The sequence below is a fragment of the Plodia interpunctella genome, chromosome 7 (genome assembly GCF_027563975.2).
Source record: "Plodia interpunctella isolate USDA-ARS_2022_Savannah chromosome 7, ilPloInte3.2, whole genome shotgun sequence".
Lineage (NCBI taxonomy): Eukaryota > Metazoa > Arthropoda > Insecta > Lepidoptera > Pyralidae > Plodia > Plodia interpunctella.
In genome coordinates, this window is record NC_071300.1 from 4,344,219 (window position 1) to 4,370,160 (window position 25,942).

A 25,942-nucleotide genomic window follows, 5' to 3' on the forward strand; every position below is an offset into this window, starting at 1 on the left:
ATGGTGAGTGCGCCATTGGTTACGCGCCTAACACACTGGATAACTCTGTTCGACATTTTGAACCAGACATGGACCATGGAAAATAAAAATAATACGTGTTTTGACCTGATTCCGTGTACAAGGTATACAAGGCTGTGATTAACTTAAGGTCAATTGGGAATAAGAAAATAAAATAATATAATTTCTTCGACCTCTAAACTTCTAATCACGCGGGAGTATAACCTGTCAATTTCCGTTATCGCGATGGAAAATTCTTCTGTCAGAAAACAATTTCTCAAGGGATGTTTGTATAAGAAAGTACTTTCTTAAGTAGTATAGATATTTAGTTTTATAAGTACGTACACTTTATCTCCCTTGAAAACCAGTTATTAAATGGATGTTAAAACACTGATCCGTTTTATGTTAAAAGTAATTAGGTACCTTTAATGCGCTAGGTCGCGGTAAATGCTATATTCTTATACAAAACTAAAACTTCCACTCGCCAACTTGCTTCCACCCATTTACCTTGATTACTCAGAAAAGAATAATGTTTAAAAGAGAGAAGTTTAGAATTAGCCTCGTGGGTCTGTTCTAGTTAAAGTTTAACAAAACAAACGTCTTTTGTAACGGTGCCGGACAGTTTCCGTTGGAAAACGAAATAAAATGTCCGAGTGATATGTTTGCTCCATACGTCTTCATTTCAATGACCATTCATTCAAGGTCCATGCGACCGAGCCGCTCCATCCGCCAGCAAATTAATGGCCATTCGATACTGGCCCACCAAGCACCTTTCCATAATTACTTATCTGACCTCTGGATTATCATGTTACTTGTGTATAATAAGACTCTTGCCAGGTATCTACTGCTTATATATCTAAATATGTACCTACTACATGTTATTTATTTATAAATCAGTCAATCCATAGCTACTTCATTTCGACAGAACTGAATTTATTGTTGAAAACGTGATTTTTATCTCAGTACAAAATGTGCTTCAGATTCACTAATTGTGTGTGAAGTAGGTAACTAGAAAGATATACCTATATCTATTATAACTTTATTCCATTTTTTTTTAAATTAAGTGACATCGTGCCTAAAATGAATTACACTTTTCTACAGTTTTTAGCATTTCACAACTGAACTGTGGATAAATTAATTGACCATTCCCATTTATTATCATTTATTTTTTCCTGGCATTTTTCATTTCTATTATGTAATTAATAAAATTAATGATGTAACGCAATGGGCCGCATGTATCATTATGTATGTAATAGATATTAATGTGCAAATGGCAAACCGCTGTAATCATTAAACATGTATTTTGTGGGACAACCTCTGCGGCCCGAAACATTTCCAAGTTGTAACATTTTAATGGATGTCATAACCAGTAAAAGGGTATCTAACCATGTTATTAACCATATCTCTCAAATATTTACCTGTTCTATGATCACTAGGTACCTAATGTGCCGACCGACACCTACAAATTAGCACTACCTATTATATACCTGTTGGTAAAGGTAGGTTTGGTAGGTGTCTTAATTAGAACTGTAGTAAAATATCCTGAACTGTTGAAAAAAATAAGTCCAGAGAAAAAGATCTTCATTTTTAGCAGTTTGAAAATGTACTTACCTATTAAATTAAAAGTCATTATTATTATCGATTTTATACTGCGGATCTGGGGATTATTGAAAAATATTTGTTTGTTTTGGGGCAATTATTATCAATGTTATGGATATGAAATGTCACATACCATTATTACCGCCGTTATCGTTAGCCTACCTAACGAAATAAAATTCCACCCGACATATAAGCAAGATAGGAAATGGTCATAGCGTGAAAAATAAAAAATAAAATCATTTGTCTCGATGCCAGTGCCATATTATTTTTTAATCCGAACATATTGCAGCCGACAAGTTGTATACGTGATGTGGGACGCGGCGTCATATTGTGTTTGTTTGAGTTTATCGCGCAAACTGGCGGATTTAAAGAGAACCGCAACTTAATAGGCATGAAAATACTCATGGTACATATGGCAAATGGCACGGATTTATCTTTTAAGGAAACTATATGAATACAAAATCAAAAAATTCGTAATGGCATTCTGTATCAAACATCTAACTTATTCAGTAAAAAATAGTAAAAAGGTATTATTTGTGTAGGTAATTTTGAAATTAAGTAAAACGTGCTAAATATAATTTCCTACCTAAAGGAAGCTAAGTTTCTTTGTTAGGGCTCGCTTTTAGAACAGCTCGCTTTTAGCTTTTAGAACATGCATAAGCATGACTAAAATTAATACTTTAGTTTCGTTTTACAAATGTGATTGTAAAATTATCCAATGTCTTGGTGATTTTAGTAATCCAATGCATAAGTGAATTCAGAATAAAATAAGTATTTATATCAACACACGAACTATCCAATAGGAAGTGGAACGTTTAGTGCGTCAATAAGTCGTGAAGGCAATAACTTCACGGACCATAGGGCGCGCCGTTCACGAGTAACGATGTCGGAAATGTTTAAACTTGTCTGAATTTGTTTACTATAATACAACCACTCTATAAAGATACACAGTATTCGCGTTATACAGAATATATTATATATATTAATATATTAGGACAAATCACACAGATTGAGCTAGCCCCAAAGTAAGTTCGAGACTTGTGTTATGGGATACTAACTCAACGATACTATATTTTTATAACATATACATATATAGATAAACATCCAAGACTCGGGCCAATCAGAAAAAGATCATTTTCCATCATGACCCGACCGGGGATCGAACCCGGGACCTCTCGGTTCAGTGGCAAGAACTTTACCACTGCGCCACCGAGATCGTCACACAGAATGGAATGATAATGCGTAAATATGAAAAAGGGATCTCGTAACACTGGTCGGATCGAACCGCGTTTTCAGTTGCGATGCCAACTGGAAGTGGGTGTACCAAAACAAGCATATTATCATAATATTATCGTTTCATTTATGTTATTGATGTAGTCAAACTAGACAAGTACCTAGATACTTCTCACATGAAAGGTATACAAGATGGTTCCGAGCGTGTATGTAGGTAGCTTACCTATGTAGGTATATTATATATATTGTATTAAAGCGTTTTGTATCACTGTAAATTCATTTATTACAATTATGGGTCAACGTACCTACACTGACTAAAGGCAGAGTATAACAACATCAGACACAGACTAGAACTACAGCAATACACGTTCATTCGCGTCAGTGTCTGTCCAAGTTCGCCGATAGTGTGTAGCCGGCAGAAGAGATTTAGCTCAGATTCAGTCCATAGACAAAACTTAGTGGTTTCCACTTGAGTTTAACAAGTCCGCGCCATCTAACGTTAGTAATGTAAACCATGTCGGGAACTCACTAGCTGACACTGTTGTGTCCACTTGAATGCCATGCTAGCGGTTTCGATTCATAATGCCGGCTCCACAGTCGTCGAACAATTTGCCAAACTTTAGTGGATTCGGTATACATTGCTGGTTTTTCATTGCAATAAATAAAAGCTCTCATACAAATTACGCAATGTTCCCGACCTATACACGTCGGCATGTGTCTGAGAGTTCGGCGTCAGTGTGGAGCTGGCATCAGAGTTCGTCGATAATGTAAACTGGCTCCTACAAATTATTGCGTTCATAGACAGTTGTCGGTAAAGGTTACATAACATTGCGTTGGTATGCAAGCTTTTTTTTCACGCAAGGAAAACCAGTGTACGTGGAAACTGCCAACGCTGATTATCCTTGGACGCAGCAGTGTCAGTCTTGCCATACATATCCCGCAGGATTCACATATTGTACCAGCGGGCCAGTTAACGACAATTGAACTGACTCGATGCTAAATGTACAGCACATTCGTCTATACGTCTAAGCTAATAAACTATCTCCCTCATCTGAGCGTTTTCCCGATTCTTTCTCAAGGTCCGCTGTCCCACTTTTTTTTCACCACTTCGCATCATATTCAGCATCCTTAGTAATCGGACCATTATTGGCACGCAATCACCAATTCATTATAACAAAGTTCTTCTATTTTAAACCTTAATGTGTCATAAATTATGGAGGACACCGGTTGAAAAATAAATTAAAACTTTAAATAAAACAGGTACATTTTATTGAAAAAAATATGTACACAGCAAAACAAATAAATAATCTTATGTTGTATATTAGTCTATAAAACATTAATTTCATTGAAATAAAATACTATACATAACTACAATAAGATTATGTACATAATACCATCTCATAGAGAAGTGTTATCTGACTATCAATATAATAAACAATATCCATTTAACATTAAATACTATTTAGATATTTTGGAGTCACATTTATAGGAGTTTTAAGTGGAATCTCTAAGGTTAAAATACGATAATATAAAAACAGTAAGCTATGATAATTCCTTGATATAATATTTTACCGGACATAATCAAAGATCACATAAAGTAATTTTGCACATTGATAATATCTAACAACGAGCGTCAATAACAAATTACCTAGCAAATGTACTCATGGTATGAACTATCGTTAACATTCTACCTACATTTTTTTAAATCTTTATCCCTAAATGTTATTTGAATATTGTGATTAAAAGCATTTCTGAAATGTTTTAAAATAATCTCCCTTGTACCATAATAACTTATGTATTAAAACGACACTTAAAGTGATAATTTATTTTCTATGTAAAAAATAATACAAGGTTAGTACTTATGTGATTCCTACAGTGATGTTTAGCATACGTTTGACTGTACCCGGTTCGAGTCTTTTGATTTATCACAAAAAATATTTGTTCAAATTACTCTTTACAAATCTTCAAAAATTTCAGTTATGACCTAAATTAAAACATGATAGGATAGGCCTATTATCTGAATTGACGTACAAAATGTATAAAAATTCTGCAACTATGTTATATTCAATCAATAAAAAATCCATCTCCTGTGTATAAACCACCTCTATCTATAAACTAGCTTTTCTTGAGAAATAAGCGAATATTAACACAAGTACCAAAGTAATAATTATTTATGCTGTACTTATCCAATATGTAACCGAAACAATGTTGACAGATACGCGACGTCAACAAATGCCGGGCGAATGTTATTGTCATTTACCTTCGTCTATAAATATCTATGTTTTAATATGCTCAATATTTTGACTAGAAATCATGTTATACTTATAACTCTCTAATAAAACACATTAATTTACACGACATATATATATATCATAATTTCTTATCAATTTACAGATAACTACGATTGTACAATATATCGATGACAGGGGTATTTTCGACTTATTTGGATAACATGAGATTTACTGCAATCTACTTATTTCCTAATCAATACAATGAGAAACAACAATGATTTAAAATTATTGTTGTAAATCTAAACATAAACGAATTTATCTTGACAATCATAGATTGTCATCAAGACTGATTGTCTCAACGTATGAATGAACATTATTTCCTTCATCTTAGGAATCTACGACGTCCAACATGAATCAACAACGAATTTCCAATTAATATATGGAGTATGGAATGATAAATCATCACATATCAGTTACACAGTTAATCGATTGCAAATCTCAATCCGACATTGTGTATTACATATTAAGTATTTACTATATTAGTTTATTCTTCAATACTCGACGTAACTGCTAAATACTGATAAAACATGTGATGTCATTACAAGCTAAAAAAATGTTTCTTATACTATGTCGGATTTTATACGCATTTAGGCAAGTTTGAATGAATTTACCTTTAGTTGATAAGTGCATTACGGTCGTGGATTATATAGGCAAAGATTGGAATCTTGAGCATTTGTGCAACAAAAACTATTATGAACAATGTCATTTATACTGTCCTATAATAAATAATTTGCGCCTCTTTCTACAACTAGATGATATTTAACTTACATAAAGTTTAATTTAACAGTTACATGTCATTTATTGATGTCAGCTGTTTGTTGTGATCAATTGAGTAGGTAGTTGCTACCAGTTGGTCATTTAATTGAAAATCTCTATCTTCGTGCAAAATGTCCCAGTGTCATCGAGAACTCCGCAACCTCGTGCTGTCTGCTGACTTTGATCCTTTGTTAGTACTTTTTTTGGACTTTTCTTTGCCCTTTTTGTCGTGTTTCCTGCTTCTTTTGGGCGTTTCGGCGATGGAGGCGACGGATACAGATGCCTCTGCATTATCCACATTTTCTGTTGTTTTTTCACTTTTCTTGTCGAGCTCCGCCATGGCTTCTTGAATAGCGTTTTCGAGAAGCGTGTTTAGTTTTCTACTCCTGTGATGAAAAAAATAATAATTTGAAATATGTCTAAAACGATGGATATAAAAAATAACATTTTACATATAATAAAATATGTTAATAATCAAAAATAACTGGTTAAGGGCAGGCAATACAAAAATAATAAATTATTCATCAAAACAATAAAAAAAGTCTTGCCTAGGCATGATTTTAGCATCATTTCAAATTAACAATTTCAGTCAAAGTGAGGTTATCACCCTTTTCATTTTATAGCCATTGAATATCAAAAGGTAACTATGGTACGCATAGACGGCTTAGTGTGGTTCGGAAATCACATTTCACTATCGAGACCGCTTGCAGTGCGAAGCAACTAGCCAATCACAAAGGGGCATTGAAACGCGATGACAACCGGACCACAATATGATCGTTTACATGTAGTTGCGTCTCACAACGAATAGACTCAAAGCGAGATGCGTATTGCAAATTCACATTAAGTCTTAACTGCATCAGTCAACTTTGACGTAATTTTAACCTGTGCATATTAACGCAAAATTTGCATTTAACTAATCGACGGCGGCGCTCAGGATAATGTTAACGTCAAAGTTTACTGATGCAAGATAAAGTCATTAAATCAGACTACAACGTGTGCGAAACTCGATGGACAAGAATAATCTTTGGGTTGGGTTAATCTCACATCAGAATAGAATAATCTTTATTGTGAAGCACACACGCACGAACAAACACATATAGAAAAAGTTAGGTATCAAGTGCGGTGCCGGCTCAGTGTCACGCTAAGCAAAAACGGGCAGCACAGAGTGACTCACTTCCTGAGCTTGGTGCGCGCGGCGTGGTGCGCCTCGAGCCCCTCGCTGAGCGTGAGCAGCAGTCGCGGCGCGAGGTGCGCGCGCGCGGGCGCGGCAGGCGGCGCCCGGAACCAGCGCACGCGCACGCCGCGTCCCCCGCGCCCGCCGCAGCGCTCCACTCGCGCCGGCCACATGCCGTGCCCGCCCGCCGCCGCCCACACCACGTCCCCCACCGCGAACTGCCGCCCGGGCGCGCCCCCATCTATCGACCGCGGCACCGTTTTAGCGATCATGCTCGCGAACGACATCCCGACTCCCGATACAGATACTCGTAGACAGAGAAAACTACGGACTTCGTCATCTTTCGTTTAGCTTATACAAAAAAGAGAAATGCATATAAGAAATACAAAAGAAACGGGACAAAATACTACTACGGAATACTCTTTTGTCCCTCACCGCATGCCCGATTTTATAAGGCCCAACTCTATCGCTTTATATGACATAGGGTCGTATTGGGCCCTTGAAGTTGTATGCAAATCTTATATTTCATTTGAACGTTAACTAGCCGTCGTCTTTAGTTTTCTTTATCTTTGGCAATATCTAACTAGTCTTAGGGCCTGTTTCACCACTTTTTGATATAATATCATATTATAATCTGAAACTAACGTCTAAATAAATCTGCCTGATGTGATTGGGCAGTTAGTCCTATATATATACTTGTGAAACATATTTTTAAAGCTATCTGTTCTAATATGTATCAGATCATAGAAAACATATAATCATCAGACATAAAAACTATCCGATACTTCATCAGCAAGCGGTACAGGCCCAGTTGCGTTAAGTACTGAAGTTAGTGTGAGTGACATCCGACTTGAAGCTTGAAAACCTCAACCATAAATCGGAAGTTAATACGTAAATATTAAAGATTATACTTTTTGCCAGATACGACATTACACAGATAAGTAAGTACAATATTATTACAAAATCCAAGTCAATTTACAAAACTCTTGCTGAAATAGAGATTCATCAAAACGAATCCGCCGTGCTGTCTCCCACATCAACTTGCATCGAACAAGAATAATAATTCTTTATTTTCTTTTACCAATATAAAAAATATAATTAGAAAATAAAGAACTGAACTCCCGACAAAATTAATCGAAATTGAATTATAAGTTAGGCAAGTAAAAGAGGCGTAATTTTTTATACTATGTCCACACTGCGTCAACGTAGCCAAACAAATGTGTTGCTATATCTTTTTATCGTTATAATAGAGCTATGAAAAAATATAGAACCACATTCATTGACATTTGTTTGCTCAGTGGACAAAGATCAGACCACCATCTCGTCATGATAATATATTATATAATACACAAACTTATTCTCAAGAATTATTATAAGGACATATAGACACAAAGTAAGACAAATAACAGTGTCTAAACATTACAATATATCAAATTTAGTTTTTTATGTAATACCTACTTCCATTCTTAAAATGATTGGGCCTGCCTCACGTCTTTCTGATAAAATAAGGTAATCTGACTGATAAACTAAGTACTTGGCAAATCCGAATCTGAATAGCCAACTAGCTGGCTAACTTCCAGCACTTATGAAATACTTTCAACGATATATTACATATATGCTAGATACTTCATCAGCAATCTGTGTATAGCAGGTATATTATTCTTACACAACATATTTACAATATAAAGTGAAGTATTTATAATGGTACATTACCATACCACATACTGCGTCAACGCGATAACTTTACACTTATAACACAACCAAAAGATATGACAGTAATTATGATTGGTGGTGAACGTGAAAAGTGACGATCGTCGCGTTGCAGCAGTACATAAATAAAGTGTAATGTATTTTTTCCCTCACCAAGAAAGAATATACAAAGTATAAACTATGAAAATGTGCATTACTTACAATGATGGAGAGATGAAATGATGATGGCTTTACAATGATGCGTTAGTAATGTAATCCCAATTTGTGAGCCAATTTTGTTACTTCGTATGTGGTGCAATGGAAAGCGACAGAAAGCCGAAGTGAGATCATTTGAACGCTGCACGTCACTTATTCTGATTAGTTTTCCAGTACACCCTTTATTAACAGCTGTATCTTGTATTAACCCAACCAAAAGAAAACCAATGACCAATAGTATCGCATTATGTAGAAGCTGAAATATACCACAATACACATTGTTATGTATTCATTCGGTTCTAAATTGAATCGTATGTAAAAGGACGCGAGTATGGGTTCCGTATTTCAAGTGTAAGCCACAATCTATTAATTTTAATTAATATTACTATTGATAAATACGAATATTCACATAATACTAAAATAAATTGTTTTCTATCTTAATTATACATATTTTTTAGACTTAACGAGTGTTGTCTCGGCTCCTTTTGACATGGCTGATTCAATGAACAGAATTTGTATCAATTTAGAGATTCGCTAGCGAGCGGCGAGAATCAATCGAATACCAATAAATACAAGACACAACATAATGATAAATTTTGAATTTTGTTAGCTGTGGCTAAAGCGTGAAATGGTTTGGATATTAGTATACTGTGGCAATAGTTTCACCAAACTGACATTATTGAAATTTGGAAGGGTGTTAACACACATCTAATACAAATTAAAATGTGTTTCGCTTAAGTTTTAAATACACATGTTAAATTTTGGTAAAATAATAACGAAAACATGTAACACAAGAATATAACACTGATGAGAATAAGGGTCATTAAGTAGCAAAGAATTCAAGGCATAGAAAGTGAGAAAAATAATAAAAATCACTTACCGTCACCAGACCCTAAGTTATGTCTGTCAAATACTTTTTGTATGGGAGGGTTATCCCTACTACTACTCCCAGACGATGGGAAATGTCTCGGCTGAATTTTGTCTGCAGATGTAATTCCCATGTCATATTCAGAATCTTTTGGCAGTCCGTGTACCATACTATAGTTGGTTCTCATGATTTTATCCGTCCTATAGCTAGAACCGTCGCCGAATTCATTCTTTCTCTTATAGCCCTGTGTCCGGTCGTAATAGTTGGAAGACACGGGCATGATGTGTTGGTTGTTCATGGCAGTAGCGTTCATGTTTTGGTTGTAATGCATTTCAGTGGACTCCACCGGGTTGTGGGCGCGAGACTGACGCATCAGCGACGCGTTCGACATCATGCCTGGAAATAACGTTTTAGCTCGTTAGATTACTTCTTTATTGTACTTATATACTTATTATTTTTATGGTACGTGGCCAAGTATGTGTTTAAAGAAATCTTTCAAGTTCCGGCGACGATTTATAAAATCACTTCCCATATAATAAAATTGAGGCTATTTCTATTAAAATACAAAGTAAATGTTCTAAATCTTTCTGACTTATCATATCTATATACATCGTTTAGATTTTGATCTATTAATTAAATTATTATAACGGGTTAATTTAAATTGATTTTAAGTTAATTTTAACAACGCAAAAAAAAAATATTAAAATTATAGCTTTATTTTGTTCGTACCTTGTGTTTCAGTATCTGGATTGAATTCGTTCCTAGTGGCGGGCCAAACTTGTTCTCTGGACTCGGCCATGTCTTGCTCGCTGCTCGAAACACATTGGACCATAGCCTGAAAAATTAAAAAAAAATATTTTTTTGCATCAAATAGAGAGATTACAGTAAAAAAAATGTTTAAAATAAAATCTAACAAGCATTTACAATGTTTCGACTGCAAGTTTATACTACAAATTACCCTTATAGCAAGCTAATGAGTAGATTATTGACTTCTATTTACAAAGTCTGTAATTTAAGAATGTGTTTTGTTGTCTTCATTAAGTAGTCACTTTGTTCAAGTGGCCATATATTTGAGATTAATTATGAGGGCTTGTTTCACCAATATCTGATCAATCTGACAGATAAACTAACTGCTAGATAAATCTGCTTGATGTGAATGGTCAGTTACCAAAGCCTGTGAAACACATTTTGAACACTGTTGCTGATATGTTACATACATTTTATTCGGGTCTGAAAGGGATATATACTATCAGCAAGCGGTGAAATAGGCCCCTAGGATAGTGAGATAATTACCGAGCAATTAGTGTCCGGCTCAGGCGAGCGAGTAGTGGTGTCGGCGTAGTGCGGCTGCGGGCAGCGGGGCACGCGCGCGGCCGGCGGGGCCGGCGGCGGGTCCAGCGGGCCCAGCGCCGGCTCCGGCGGGCCCAGCTGCGGGTCCAGCGGGCCCAGCGGGCTCAGCGTGGTGGTGTCGGGCGGTGAGCAGCCCACGCCCGCCGCCAGCCCGGGCGACTTCCGCTGCCCGAACGTCTGTGTCGACACCGAGTGCCGCACGTATCCTTGAGGAAACTCGCCCGCTTTCGACTCATCTAATTTCTCATCCTTCGCCTCGTCGACCTCTTGCTCCATATAATTCCTCTTGGCTTGCTTCTGGGCGAGGAGCGCGTTCGGATCTATCATCCGCGAACTGTTCCCTTGCAAATTAGATGACAGCTGCGCGCTGGGCGCGTTGGACACCAAAGTCGTCTGCTGTTGAACTATAGTCGTATTCTGCTGAACGAATGTCGAATTACTTCTCGTGGCGGCGATCGAAACCTGCTTCGGCGATAAGGGAACCATCAACGTCTGCCCCATCTGATTGGTCTGAATGAACTCCTGCGCTTGCACGTTGCTCGATCTCACTTGTGAGCTCGCGTTGAATGCCACGTTTGTAGGACTCAAATTCGCCAGCAACGGACTGAGTTGACCGTTGAATCCAGGGCTATTCATCATCACTTGACTGTTGGGCGACAAGAATTGAGCCCCCGGACTATGCTGTGATTGTATTATTTTCCCTTGCTGGTTCTGTGCTCTGAGAACGACTCCGCTATTAGCGCCCGCTGTGAATACTCCAGAATTTTGCACAGGTGTCAAAACATTTTGTCCGTTCACAGTTTGCAATTGTAACTGCACTGGCATTCCTGTTGAATTGTCCTGAATGATAGCCGTGCCGTCCGCTGTCATCACCATTCCGCCGAGATTCGGCACGATAAATTGTTGGAACGGGAAATTCTGCATAACACTACTCGCATTATTTATAAGATTGACCGGTTGCAATAAATTTATTTGTTGTGATGGCGACGTATTTGTGATTATTTGTTGAGATCCGAAGTTGTTAGTGTTCCCTTGGCCGTTCATGACTATGTGAGCCGGAGTGCCCGACTTCCCGGGGACTATAGTTAATGCTTGGAGAACAGGAGTTGGGGAGATGTTATTGTTAGGTGACAACTGAAAACCACGCGGCGAAAACTGAGAGCTAGTGTTATGCTGCGGCGACGTGTGATGCACCATCAAGTTGTTAGGATTTTGTGATGGAGCCGCAATTTGTAACACATTTGTGATGTTTGGCAGTTGATTTTTCTTCTTTTTATTTCTCTTTTTGAGGCTTTCGGGCGAGAGCATCGCCACTCCCTGTACATAGTTTTGTCCGCTTTTAACGTCCATCGGTCGCGGACTTTCACTAGGAGATTGGCCGGGCATGATTCCTCCCGCGACAATCTGCGGTAAAACAGCATTTTGTTGCACAACTTGACCATCAACAGCCATCATTGGGGGTTGGAATACGAAGGGAGTTGGCAATGTGTTGACCACAACTGTGGGCTGATTCACGATAGGCTGCACGTTTCCTACTCCCGGGACACCTTGTGTGATAGAAGTAGTGACATTCGTCACTATACTGGAACTGTGTCCCGGAGACACCACCGTCGTTGTCTTCGGTGGTGGCGGCGGCATCTGGTTGTTAGACACGATTATTTGTCCAGTTGAAGATATAAGAATCTGCCCCGGAGTGGTGGACATCGCCCTTCTAACGGGAGTCTGAGCAGGATGTTGCGAATTATTCGCGTCCAACTTTGAAGGTAAGCTGCCGATAACGTTTTGGACCATTTCTAAAGGCGATTTAGATATCATATTTTGCGCCGTCGTCCCGGCTATGTGCAATGGATAACTTGTCGGTAAATTAACAGAGTTTATAAAAGGATCCGGTTGATTGTTTGGAATGGCGTAAGTTGTCGCTAAATTAACACTAGGCGGTGGCGGTGGTCGAACAAAATTTGCTTGAGAGGCGTTGATAGATGTCGTGGCGGTGTTAGCTTTGCCGGCTAATACTGACGTCATAGTATCGCGAGTGACAGAAAATCCGCTCGCCATAGTGGTCACGAAAGTTTGCACATAACACGCCTGTATCAGCGAATGGGCGGGACCTCCTCCTAAATGCGGTGGCGGACAATACCCCGGCATTGTATTTTCCATTCGCCTTCGATCTGCTCTAAACACTTCTTGCGGCGCTCTCAGCCCAGGTTTAACCCCAACCATTGATATGTTGTCCACTTCCATGAGATTTTTATTCACATTGTGGTTAGAAATGAAGTGCATCATCTGAGTCCCAGTTATCGATGGATTGTTGGGTGGTCCGGGAGAGTTGTAATGATAAGCTTGATTACTGCCGGGAGTCGGGGGATTGCTGTTGAAGTTTTCTCTGAATGAAGAAGAATTCGAATACGCTGGGCTCGGTATGGGGAATGTACAATTGGACATTTGTGAGCTGCCGCTTCCGTTACTGTGAGGAGTATCTGTATTTCGAGAACTGTTGGATAACGTGGGGGAAGGCTCGGGCGGTAGTAATGTTTCAGTGGGTGACACGTTGCTAGTGCTCACAGTCCCCGCTTGTATCGGTCCACAGTTCTCGTTCACGACTGGACTCCGCTCTATAAATGTCGAGGACGTCACAGGATTATCTTCGAAACCATGTTTTGGACTAGATATATTGCCCTCCAAGTCTCCTTTATACATAGTATGTTTCATATATTTTAGCCTCATTTGATTGTCGGCAAAATCTGGACTGCCTTTTATTGGCATCTGTCCTTTGTAACAACGCGGTGGTGGGTTTTCTATTGTTTTCTCCAATAAAACACTACTGTCAGGTGTAGTATTTGGTGATGGTGACGGATTAGGTACTAGATTACTTCTATAATTCATTTCAGATTTTGTAGGAGGTTTGCCAGATTTGTCTATCTGGCCTTGAGGGTTGAAGCAGTTGTTGCAGTTATTGTCGAATCGATTGCCGTCTAGATTTGAGTTCATTCCCACTTGTCTATTGATGGTGTTATTTAATAGAGCAGTCTGCTGTGCTAAATACCCACTCGGGTCGTCCATGAATGACGGCACATTGCTGTTTGCAATATCATCAGCTTTAGGTTCTTGCATAATCCTCATACCATTGTTACCAAAATTCATTACTTTGCCATCAGTGGCACCCACTTTCTTTTTAGATCCCTTATTGTTGTTCTTTACCTTTTTCTTATTCACATCTGCAACAGGCCATTGTTGGTTGATCATATTGTAATGCTGCGGCAGCGGGGGAACTCGAGGACATTGATTCATCATGTGTTCATTACTAGAGAATGAGCCATACGAACTTGTGGAGTCATCTGATATGTTTGTGTTTGCTTCTTCATAATCAGCATTATCTAATTTTTGCGACTTCGGACTAGGACTGGCTATGGGATCATTTCGTTTCACCTGCCAGGGTGGAGTTTTAGCAGGATTTGTTTTTACTACCGCGCCATTTTGTATGACTAGTTGGCCTTGAGGCACAAATGGAGTTTGATTCGATGGTCTATTCTGCGTTGTGTTATCAGCTAGCTGTGTCCGGAAACCTTTCATAGCCAATTCTATTTGCTTTTGATTCTGCTGAATAAATATTTGCTGCTGTTCATTTATTTTCTGCATAACCTCTGGCGTCAACGGTTGGTTTAACCCACAGAATATTTGTGACTCCTCTTGTTTAACTGAGTACTTGGTGGGATTATTCTGATGATTCACTTCTTTCTTTTCATCCTTATGATCTTGATTTTGAGGGATGACGTTAACATTTTTGAAATTGGCGTTTTGTTTATTGAAGCCGGTGTTGACACCTATGATTTGTCCGTTGGTGCCTAAAACGGGCATGCCGACGTTAAGAGGAGGGGTATTAGGGATCGAGGGAGTTTGACATTTTTGCCTGTCAAGGCTTTCTTGTTGCTGTTGTGTAATCCATCCGCTGTTGACTGTTATGTAGTGTGAACTCCTCTGGACTTGTGCCTCGTGTTTGACGTCATCTTGGCTGGTGTTCGGTAAGGTTTGCTGCATCGTGAAGGGCATGCCGGGTTGTATGTTCCGTTGAGGACCCACTCCGGGAGATACAGTTCTGTTGTGATCAACGTCTTGAGACTGAAATTAGAAGAAATCAATTCGATATAGCCGCATTCTAATGACTAAATATAGTAATTTAACTAACATATAGAAAAATAGCAACAGTGAAAATTGTGCATTTCGGATGAATAATTGATTGATGTTAAAATTGCTCTATTTAAGCACAAGATTACTTTACTCAATTATCATTAGAAACTTTTAGCACTTTAAAAAAAAACATTTGAAATTTTTGCTCTATTTATCATCATAATTTTTGTATTATTAACACTTGTAATACCTTTAACTCGTTGAAGGGTCCATCCCTCTGCATTAATAAAGGAGACACGCTCATGTTTGGCGGGAAGCCAGGTCGCTTCTTCATTTTCTTCTTTAACACGGCTACTTCCCCACCGGCCACTGAAATTTTAACATAAAAAGTAAAGAAACGCGCTAAATATCTTAATCAAAACTATCGTCGACTTTAAATATATACATAAATTGTTCAATATACTCGTATAAAATTTTATCTGCTTTTTTTTCTATTTTATTTCCCTTCTTCATTTTTCTACGTCTTTTTTTTTCACATACACTTCTCATCAAGAAAATATGTACCGGGTAGGTATACAAGTACGCATCAAATAAATAGAGTGAATCCCGAAGTAAGTTTTCTCGTGTACGGAATGCTAAGGGCTCTTTAGATGAAGGACATTTCTAAACACAAGGAGCTCACAATAGAAACTCTACCCATGTTGACGAAGTTGGTTATAACTCACGTAAACAAAAATCGAACAATTGAAATTCTTGCAAATTAACCAAGTTTCATAATCTCAGATTTAAAACCAGAATTAGAGACAGAAATAAAACCCTAAATGTAACAGAATGAATAGCCAAAATAATAGTTTATATTCTATTACAATTACTAAATCCCAAAATAATAAAACCCCATTAAAGTCGCCAAGCCAAAGCTTAATGTAACGACTTAAAGCAATAAATGGTTAATTAAACAATGTACACGATGACATTGAGGAGAGCGGGGATCGACCGAACGACTTTGTGCCGATCTCCAGACGACCTAATAATTTAAAAGAATATTGAGACGCTGCTACGCTACGCGATTTCATTTTCTCAAACAACCATTTTACCCAACCATAATAGTACATTTAGTTCAATGTAAAATACATTGTTGATTTAAAACAAAATCGTCCTAATGCGAAGTTATTTGAATTCACTTTTAGTATTATTTAATTATCATAACATATATACCTATCCCATATCTAATTCATAAGTAAGTAGGTGATTACTTACCATCTAGATCGTTATTACGCAATATTTTTGATCGAAACAATAATTGAGTACTACTACGTTGTTAGAAAACACTTCAATAGAAATTACATTTCCTAAAATAAATAGACGCTCCATATCAAATCCATCAAAAGCATCAATACCTTATCGAGATTTCCGAAGGAAACTGCGAACGACCCAAACCGTGGGCGGGGGAAATGGAAAATAAGCGGTTCCACGTCAAATCGGAAGAGGAGAGAGGCCCAGTAATCGACCCATTGGTATGTAAAACGGCAAAGATTAGCATTTATAGCCTTTAGGCGCGGTTAACAAAGTCCAATCTCGTCAACCAGAATACAAACTAATTAAAACTTATAATTGGAATTTGGAGTTTTAAAAATAAACAATTTCCAATCGATTTTGAGAAACTTAAAAGTCAGTTTGTAATTCGATAGCGCTTCATAATTAGTTAGCGAGCCGAGTATAATACCGTTATCTATTTGCACATTATCTGGCAGATTTGCAATTAAAATACGGGCTGTGTGCGAAGCGAGGCGGGCGAGGGTGGCCTCGAGGCGCCAGGGGGGTGGGTCGGCCGGGGGGTGGGGGTGCAGGCGGGGGTGGCGCGACTCGTCAGATCAATAGTCGGCGGGGCGCCCACACCGGCCGCTCTGCACCACCACCGATTGTTTCAAATTACACTCGCCTTTGTTCCCGCCACTGATCGAGTTGCCTGCGTTTTTGTTTGTCTAAACGTCCTACTTCCTTTACGGTAATTACGCAATATCGTGGCTTATATTGACTTCCCCGTTCGGTATTTTGTATTTAAACACCATATGACTTTTTTTTAAATACCTCATTCTTTTTTAGTCTGTGTAGTAAAGTTTTAAAAGCTTTGACGTAAAAATCTTCAATCAAAAATTAATTAAAAATTGTCGCATAACTATACAATAAACAAACGTTAGTACTTTTAAATTTGATAATAAAAGCAGTGGTAGCATATTACAGGTGGAGAGTGCTAGGATTGCGGGGGGTGTCGGGTGCAATGCAGGTTGTTACTCCGGGACGGACGACTGACGAAGTGCAGTTACCCGCTATTCATGCCACGCTAAATGCGCCCCACACCCCTTTCGTAGAATAAAGAGACCACAGAATTCTAAAATAGAATACTTCATTCGCATAAAATATAGTACAAATGACCAAATTCAAATTATGCTGTCACTTGGTTATGGGTGTCACATCATATTTATCAAGAAGTGCAAATATCACACAAAATACGAATTTAAAAATATCCGTAATCTCTAAAATAATATTTATATTACTATAAATTCAGTTCATAAATGCAGCGGACCAAAACTAGATATATTTTCGGTATCATATTCAAGTTATAATTTGTAGGTATCTGCGTAAATGAGATTGGATATATTTATTGGATTAATTTTAAGTGTTTAATTCTGTTTCCTTTAGGCCATTGAATAATTTTATCGAAGCCTACTTGCACTTGGGCGGTACTTCGACCTTACTGCTTACCCGAGGAAAAAATGGCGACAGCCCGTGGTATGGTAACTAAAAAGGGGACATGAAACTTAGAATCGATGAGGCATTCTTCTGTACTGTGGATATTTTGAGTGCCTTCCTTCTGACTGCCACTTAACAACAAAGAGACCGCTCTACCCTCTTTGTTACAAGAAACAACTCTGCACTCCGTCCTGCGAGCAACCACTTTTCACTGTTGCTTTTAGACTCTTTAGAAATAGATACTGAGACTTATCCCGCTTTTACGGAGCTGACAGAGGACAGTATTATATAAACAGACTATATGGTACCATTAGTATAAATGCAGTTGTCTATTGAACTGTTTACAAAGTCAATAAATACCCTACCTTTGAGAACCAAAGCCAATCTATTGGCTTATTTGACTTTGGTTGGCTCAATAAATAGGGTAAATAAATAAGCATTTCGAAATTTCCAATTATATCATACCTATGCACAATGTGCACTTGAATGATCATTAATAAATACACCGAAAGCTGTCAAACCAAACCACAACACCTAATTGCCTTTAGTTTGTTTATTAAATGAGGGTGCACTGGCCACCTCACAATGGGTTCAAAACAGCGGAGATTGCTCTCGGCGAGGCCTGGTTTCCCGGATAATTCCGTTCGGTTCACACTCATGTAATTGGATGAAGGAGGGCCGGCTCGGAGATTGAGCCCGGAACTCCCGTCGCTAATCGGATAATAATGCTCTCGGCCACTCTACTATGAGATGAAACTACGCTGTTTTAACCTTCTTTACGTAAACTTTTTCAACAAGCTGTAAACAATTACATAGATTTTATACTGCGGTGAATCCGACACCCATTTCTGGATTGCAATAAAAATGAACCCTAAAAATAAAACGACAGCCATTAACTTAACCGTAATTGTTGCAGTTCGTTTGGGGGCTTATGGGCTTATTAATGACTCATAATATACCAGAATGGGCAGAAAATAAATCAAATATTCACGTAGATATTTAAGTTAACGACAAAAAGCATATGACATCGTAATTGCTTCAGGAATTTGTTATCTTCAAAGTTATACAACCAAAAGTAAATTAAATAAGATTAGGATTTATCCCTTTGTCCGAGGCGAATGAAATCAGAACAGAGCTCAATAGCTCTAGTATAATAAACATGGATTCAAGACAATATACCCTCTGTTTCGCCGACCGCTCACTCCTCGCCTCACACCATTTTTCTCCCTCTCCTTATGACATGAATAATAATTTGTTTATTGTTATCTCATTTCTTCGTGTTTACTCCCAAAATTGAAGATTAAATTTCGCAGAGTAATTTATTTACCATGACGTCGCTTTTAGTCAAATTGAAATATCAATAAATTGGGTAATAAATAGGATATTAAAGCATTGTTGTGCACTGTCGATATTAATTGAAATTCCTACATAATCATATACATTTGGCTCGTCAAAACAGACAAATGTATATATACATATAGCATACAAAATTTTGCGGTGACGGGCTTTGGAATGTTCATTTTTAGGTTGCATATAATTTCAACAAAATAAACACTAAATAAACACCATACTGTTTTCATTCGCCGGCATCAATTTGTCCCAGTTTGTTTCCCATGGGAAATTGATATGTCTTCTCAACAAATCTTGAAATTTCACATATTAGATATAGTAGATACGCCTTGCTTAGGTAACAAGCAAGTCCTCCTAGAATATGACCACTCCATATCCTTTCCTAGATGTCGTGCGAGGCAACTAAGATACACATGTTTCCAAATTCGTTAAATTGAAAATTCACAACCGAATCTTCAAAATTTTGACGTAATTTTTTTAAGCAGAGGTAAGGCTTCGCTGCGCAACAACTTACTGAAATCAGGAACAAAAATTAGAGTCTTACCTTTCTTTTGTTCAGTCTGACTGGGTGGCGGCGTGGCAGGCGACTGCGCGCGCGCTTGCAGCGTCGCCAGCAGTTTCCGCTTGTGGTTACACAGCTTGGTCAACTCCGCGCCTGAAGCCGGCTGATACGGCTTGCTTATAACCTGGCAACAAACATACAAAACATTTAAAATTAAAAAAGCCTCTTATGCCCGCTTGCATGGCATAAACTCGAGATAAATATAAGCATGGGTTTGTCAATACCAAATAGTATGAATGTGTTAGCGCGATTAGGATTAGCAATCTGCGGTTTAAAAAAATTGACAATGGTGATCAAAATTGCTAATTAAAGTAATTTTATTCAACAGTAGCGACACCCACATTGAGCCAGGCTTTAGATGTATACTGTAAAATCAGTTTCTTGTCAGAGGTGGTGGTCCTTCCGTTGAATATTATAATTCTTAACGCTTTTGTTGAAAATAATATGATTTTATTTAAAATTGGTCATGAAAAAGTGCCTATACCGTTTCAGAACAAATGGGTTGATCTAGTTACAGAATAAACAAGTAATTTTGATTGTATTTTAAAACACCCATTATCCATCTACATAACAAATCCGTGACTTAATCATCGAAACAGATCCCCATTATACGAACAGATAACAAGAACCGTTAATAAACCATTTTCAACGTATTGTTAACTAACCAGTGTCGATATCTGCACGCCTACAGCGGTCATAAAAAATGGAAAATACAGAAGTGACCTATTTATATCAGTAAAAGAAGAAGCAGAATCTTAGTAAACTCATAAGGAATGGGCAAATTATCGACGAATAGCAAACAAACACTAAGTGATCGAATGGATTCCTGTATTTCTCTCTCTCTCAAACTGAGAGTATTGCGGTTTCATCATTAGACGCGTTGCAAATCGTGATCCAAAGACTTCTCCACTTCGTACGGTTTTCAGCAACCATAGTTGCCAGACCTTTGGCACGCATATCCTCCGTGATATAGAAAATTCTACATTTCTGTACCGTCCTTACTTTGCACGCAGCTGTGTTATGAGTTTAGCCAATCATCAACCGTTGCATTTCCTGATTTCACGCCAGCGAATGCCAGCTATGATCTACTTCACAGATCCACCACTACGTTCGTTCATTTCATACTCATTCTAGAAGCGTGAATAAAATACCGCGATATAGACTTATGTTTTTACGTAGTAATTTATGGTTTCGCTGAAACTAGGTTTTGACTCACTGATCGTCTCAAACTCATAGAAGCTTTTATCCTTATGAGTCACACAAGCCACAGCCGCTCAGCCGCACTGATGAACAACTGATTTAAAGTACGCATGACCGGAGCGATTTATGAGTGGGTGGTCGCTGGTTCGGCGTGCAGTTAATAGGAGAGTTTATAGCATAGGTACGGAATGAATTGAACCCGTTCTACTCTTCCGATAGCTGTGTTCCAAATCTGTGAACACGTCGTCCATTCATTACGCTTTGGACGCCCACTGTGCACGGCTGCACACGCAAATTGCTCTACGCTACCCGCTGACACAGCTGCGCGTAAGAGAGCCACCTAGTGTTTGAACAAAACGAGGAAATGCCTTCCCCTTCCACCGCTCAAGCTGCGTGAGCGCTGTCGAACTAATGAAATAATTTCCCAAACCGCAAAGCACTGCGCTAACGATGAAAACTAAATAACTTTTATGAAATTATGCAATTGCATAATTATAGCGTATTTAAATACATATTGCTTGCATTGAAATCGTACGTACTTAATTAAATTTAAGAGAATAAAATATTTTAATAAATATATAACTCCTTAAAAAGAAGCGAACGAATTTTGTATTTCAATCAGTCAGAATTCCACACTGCTTCATTATTTTAAGGAATAATTTATTTTGGAAAACATTCGGTTATTAAATTTTCTTTTCTCTGAAATTCCTCAATTTGTGGAGAAGTAATAGTGTTCAAAACTTTCTTCGCAGTATCGAGACTGCGAAGAAAGTTTTGAACACTATTGCTCGACTCGATTAACACATTCAAATTAATTAGGAGTTTGCTTCGCTATTCAAATTCTTAAATACCATGCAAATCAATGATTGTGTATCATAAGACTTCTAGCCATCAATTAACCAATAACAACATTTTTAATGGAAATACATGGGCAATAATTAAATGGATTCATGCTGCGAGCAGAAGGCCGCGGCCGTCCTTGTGCCACTTAGAGTACAATCACACGCAGTTTTACATCATATTATCACCAACAAGACATGTGAATAAAATTATTTTAGTATTCTAATCGATGACGTTTTACCCGTAAATCACTACATATCATAAAACTTGTGTCCCCGCAGCGTTGAATTTATGTTGTTATTGAGGTCAATTTCGAAACTTTACTCTAGGTTTTCTTTTTATAAACAGATCGGTAAAGTTCGATTCTCATATTAACCCATTAACAAATTCATCAAAATAATAACACACAGATTCACATTGAAATCTATTACATAATGATACATGCATTGTCAATACAAAGTGCACTGTAACAATGGCATAAAGGCGACGTCGTGGTGCACCAATAGCAGATCCTTAATGGGATGTCTGTCTGTCTGGCCGATAGATAAACCTGAACAACAATGCCGGCATTGCAATATGAAACCAATCGATGTGATGGACGGTCATACTCAGCCCACTCTGCCTGGCACGTTCCATGCATAACATAAGAAAATAACAGGTACTGCACCTCGGAATGTTTTTGTCAATTATTATCTAGAACATTTCATCAGAACTTTCATAAACATACCCTGAATTAAATAAGCCGTTTCGAAGATTTTTGTAGAAAAAAATAATTGGGCTAATAAAAACGAATGGAAACAAATTCAAAATTTGAACTTGACAATGCACATACAGTATCAACAACTTCCAATTTCGTTTAATCCTGATGATGGAATGATTATAAAATGGATAATTTTTCTGTGCTGTCCATATTTTCACAAATGCATACTGCATCGAACATGTCAAGGTAACTAATAGCCTTAATTAATAGATACATGTCGCTACTGAATAATTCATAAACTGTATTGGATTTTGGGTCGCACAATACGTTTTACGTAACAACAAAACCGCATTATTCCTGACTTGCTTTTTGAGTTGGTATTATGCAGAATTTAGGGATTTAAAAATATTTCAGGCAGGAATTTAAATATATTTCATTAGAAACAAGAATTTGTTTGAAAGAATCATACGTCACGACACTAACATTTTAGTAGATGGACAGTAAATATTAGACTTTAAAAGGACTGTAGGAGTGGTTTAAACAATAGTTACTATAGAAAAAGACATATAACAACATGACCGAAACAATTGAAGGGAGTTAAAACTTCGAGCAAATTGACACGGGGCCTCGGCTGCATACTGCGGTCGTTTTATTTGCGTGCGGCCAAACAAAATGTCGAGTAATTTGTCGCCGTATCGTACCAGCCCGCCACTAATTAACGCGGACATTCACGGGAGCCAAACTTGCCTATATCTGTACCTCCTCGCCTCCCCAAGGGCGTGTTGCATTCCCCATCGACTTAATGTCGCCTTTAATCAATTTAGCTTAATTGTTACACCTGTTATTAATCTCAGACAAACACGTCCACAAGTCAATAACAATAATCTATTTAATTATTCGGACCTTTAAGTCGTATGTAAAGTAATTGTTAACAAGTGCTCGTCAATTGCCCACAAATATATAAATAGGTAAATATTATTAAAGAGGGGATTCCAAAAGCAATTATCATATTGTTGAAAGGTAAGTGGCTAGCCACAAGAGGTAATTGATGTTCCCCTTTTCCAAATCTTTATTTAGGTCAAGCTCTGTGAAACATAAGTACATATCGCTACAGGGGTGGCAAAATAAGTTAGGGTAGAGGAATGAGATTACCATCAGTCGCTGAGTATGGCAAATCCGGAAAAGTCAATAAATAAATATCCGATGTCATAACACAAAATAAGAAAAATGCAGAAAATCTGACGTTTGTGATTAGTAGAGTAGATATTTAATTTCGTATACAATTAACTTGGCCAACTTATCTTACACTTCTGAGATAAATAAAAGACAATGCTTGCTTTGGAATATAAAAAAGTCCGCAATAAATATTTGTATGTATGAGTGCATAAACATTTACTAGCTGCATTTTTCATTTCTTTCATCGAAATCTGCCCAGTAAATTTTGCATAAAATAGTAACAAACGTCCTTACGCACTCATATCCAAACTTTCGTATAGGTATAGTATTTCTGGTATTTGTCCATGCCAAATTAAATCATAATTGTAGGAAGATGATAAGCTGACAATACTGGCTCGGTGAAACTAGATATTTTATTCCTTGTTTCCAATGTACTCGTATAACAAGCCGTAATTACTGAGGCTGTTGCCAGAGGGATAGAAGGTGTGTATGCTCTCCTTATTTTGTGATACCAGCGAGACGCAGCCACGCAGACGCAAAGCGATGAAGAGATTCTGCGTGGGTTTATGCTCAATAACTTATTTTTATGTAGATGTCTAATACTGTTTTGTTGAAATGACATGTTTAAATGAAACGTCACATCATATATCTAAAAAGAACGCTTAGAAATATTACAAAATGTTTAAATATGAGACTTTTTTAAAAATATTGTATACCATTCAAAGGGAAACAAAATATCAAAATGTAGTTCTTTAAATTGTTGTCGATAAGAAATGTGTTGAAATCCACAACAAGTATCAAGTTCTTTTTGCTCAAAGTTAGCTGAACTTCAAACAGTGTATTTGGTTTAGGGTAAGGGTCGTATTTAGTATTGGTATTGAATACATCACCGTCCTTGACCCGAAAAGAAACAAAGGGGATGTTTGTCGCATCACCCTATGTAAATATGTTACATTTTGTACCTATTAGACTTTTCTAAATGGAAAAATATTAAGTGTGTAATTTATTTTGTGGATGTATTTAGCATTTATGCAATAAAAAGTAATATATCGGTTAGCTTTTATTTAACTTGCAAAATATGTAATTGTTTGTTGGGAAGATTCCATATTGCAATTCAATTTTGTTGATTGATCTAAAATGTTGTTATAAGTTTAATTTGGATAACAATACATTATTATGATATCCATGACCTGATGGTCCACCCAAAATCATACCCCAACGAGGGAAACCCGAGGGAATGGAAAAATTCCTGGTCGAGACTTGTCGACGTGACAAAAAATCCTACTAATATAACTGAACGATAGAAATGAAAGGACAGAATAAAATAATCATGTCTGTGCAGTGGCACGGACAGTAAACGACATACAAGTACTCACAATATACCTGCCAAAGTTAATAACACAGTCTAGTACCGTCGGACACCTAAGTCTCGTCATTGTATATGGCTCCATTCTCGATCGGCAGATCTGCTGTACAATAGCCAATAAACAAAGCTTGTAGATGTCAGACAAAGCCGCTGGCGGGTGCTAGCTATCTGGCCATCGGCGCGCGGCCAACCGTGTCGCTTCCAACTGTCGGTAAACACATTTTACTGTGCCATATGTACTAACTAATGAATGCTAGCCCCTTACTCGCCGTTTATGGGAAGTAACCACAGCATTAGTCGTAGTTAATAAAGACACTAATAGATTGAACACTATTTTCACTAACGACTTGAAAGTATTTTGAAATTATGTCCAATTAGTATATTCTCATTTTAAATTTGTTTTAAACAGACAATGAAATTTGTATTTGTTATTTTATTTAGAGCCTTCAGGTGTGTTGTAGTTGTCCAGTGTTTGCAGAACCTGTGCAAGTTATGTCGCCATCTGGATCTTGGCTGGTCCGATCTTCGCCTGTTTGTTGGGAGCCATGAGGTGACAGGTAGCATAAGATCATTAAATAACATTTTAAAATGCTTTCGTACAACGAGGCGATCCAAACATAGTATTGCTCCTATATCAATTAAGATAAAAATAAATAAACGAAACAAATAAGGAAATCAGCGATACCATTGTAAATGTTA

At 37.6% G+C, this 25,942-nt stretch overlaps 1 protein-coding gene across 3 annotated transcripts in view; it reads right to left on the minus strand.

Annotated features, from left to right (window-relative positions):
- Positions 1-4,075: 4,075 nt before the first annotated feature.
- Positions 4,076-25,942, minus strand: part of LOC128671623 (uncharacterized) — a 39,890-nt gene continuing 18,023 nt past the window's right edge. The window contains exons 3-9 of one of the 3 annotated variants that reach the window (XM_053748281.1): positions 19,944-20,085; positions 15,549-15,667; positions 11,117-15,289; positions 10,553-10,658; positions 9,836-10,219; positions 7,051-7,291; positions 4,076-6,262 (exon numbers count right to left, since the gene is read on the minus strand). In XM_053748281.1, the coding sequence (XP_053604256.1) occupies positions 6,019-6,262; positions 7,051-7,291; positions 9,836-10,219; positions 10,553-10,658; positions 11,117-15,289; positions 15,549-15,667; positions 19,944-20,085 (5,409 nt within the window). In that variant the 3' untranslated portion in view covers positions 4,076-6,018. The other 2 variants (XM_053748282.1, XM_053748283.1) reach the window with 2 other exon arrangements.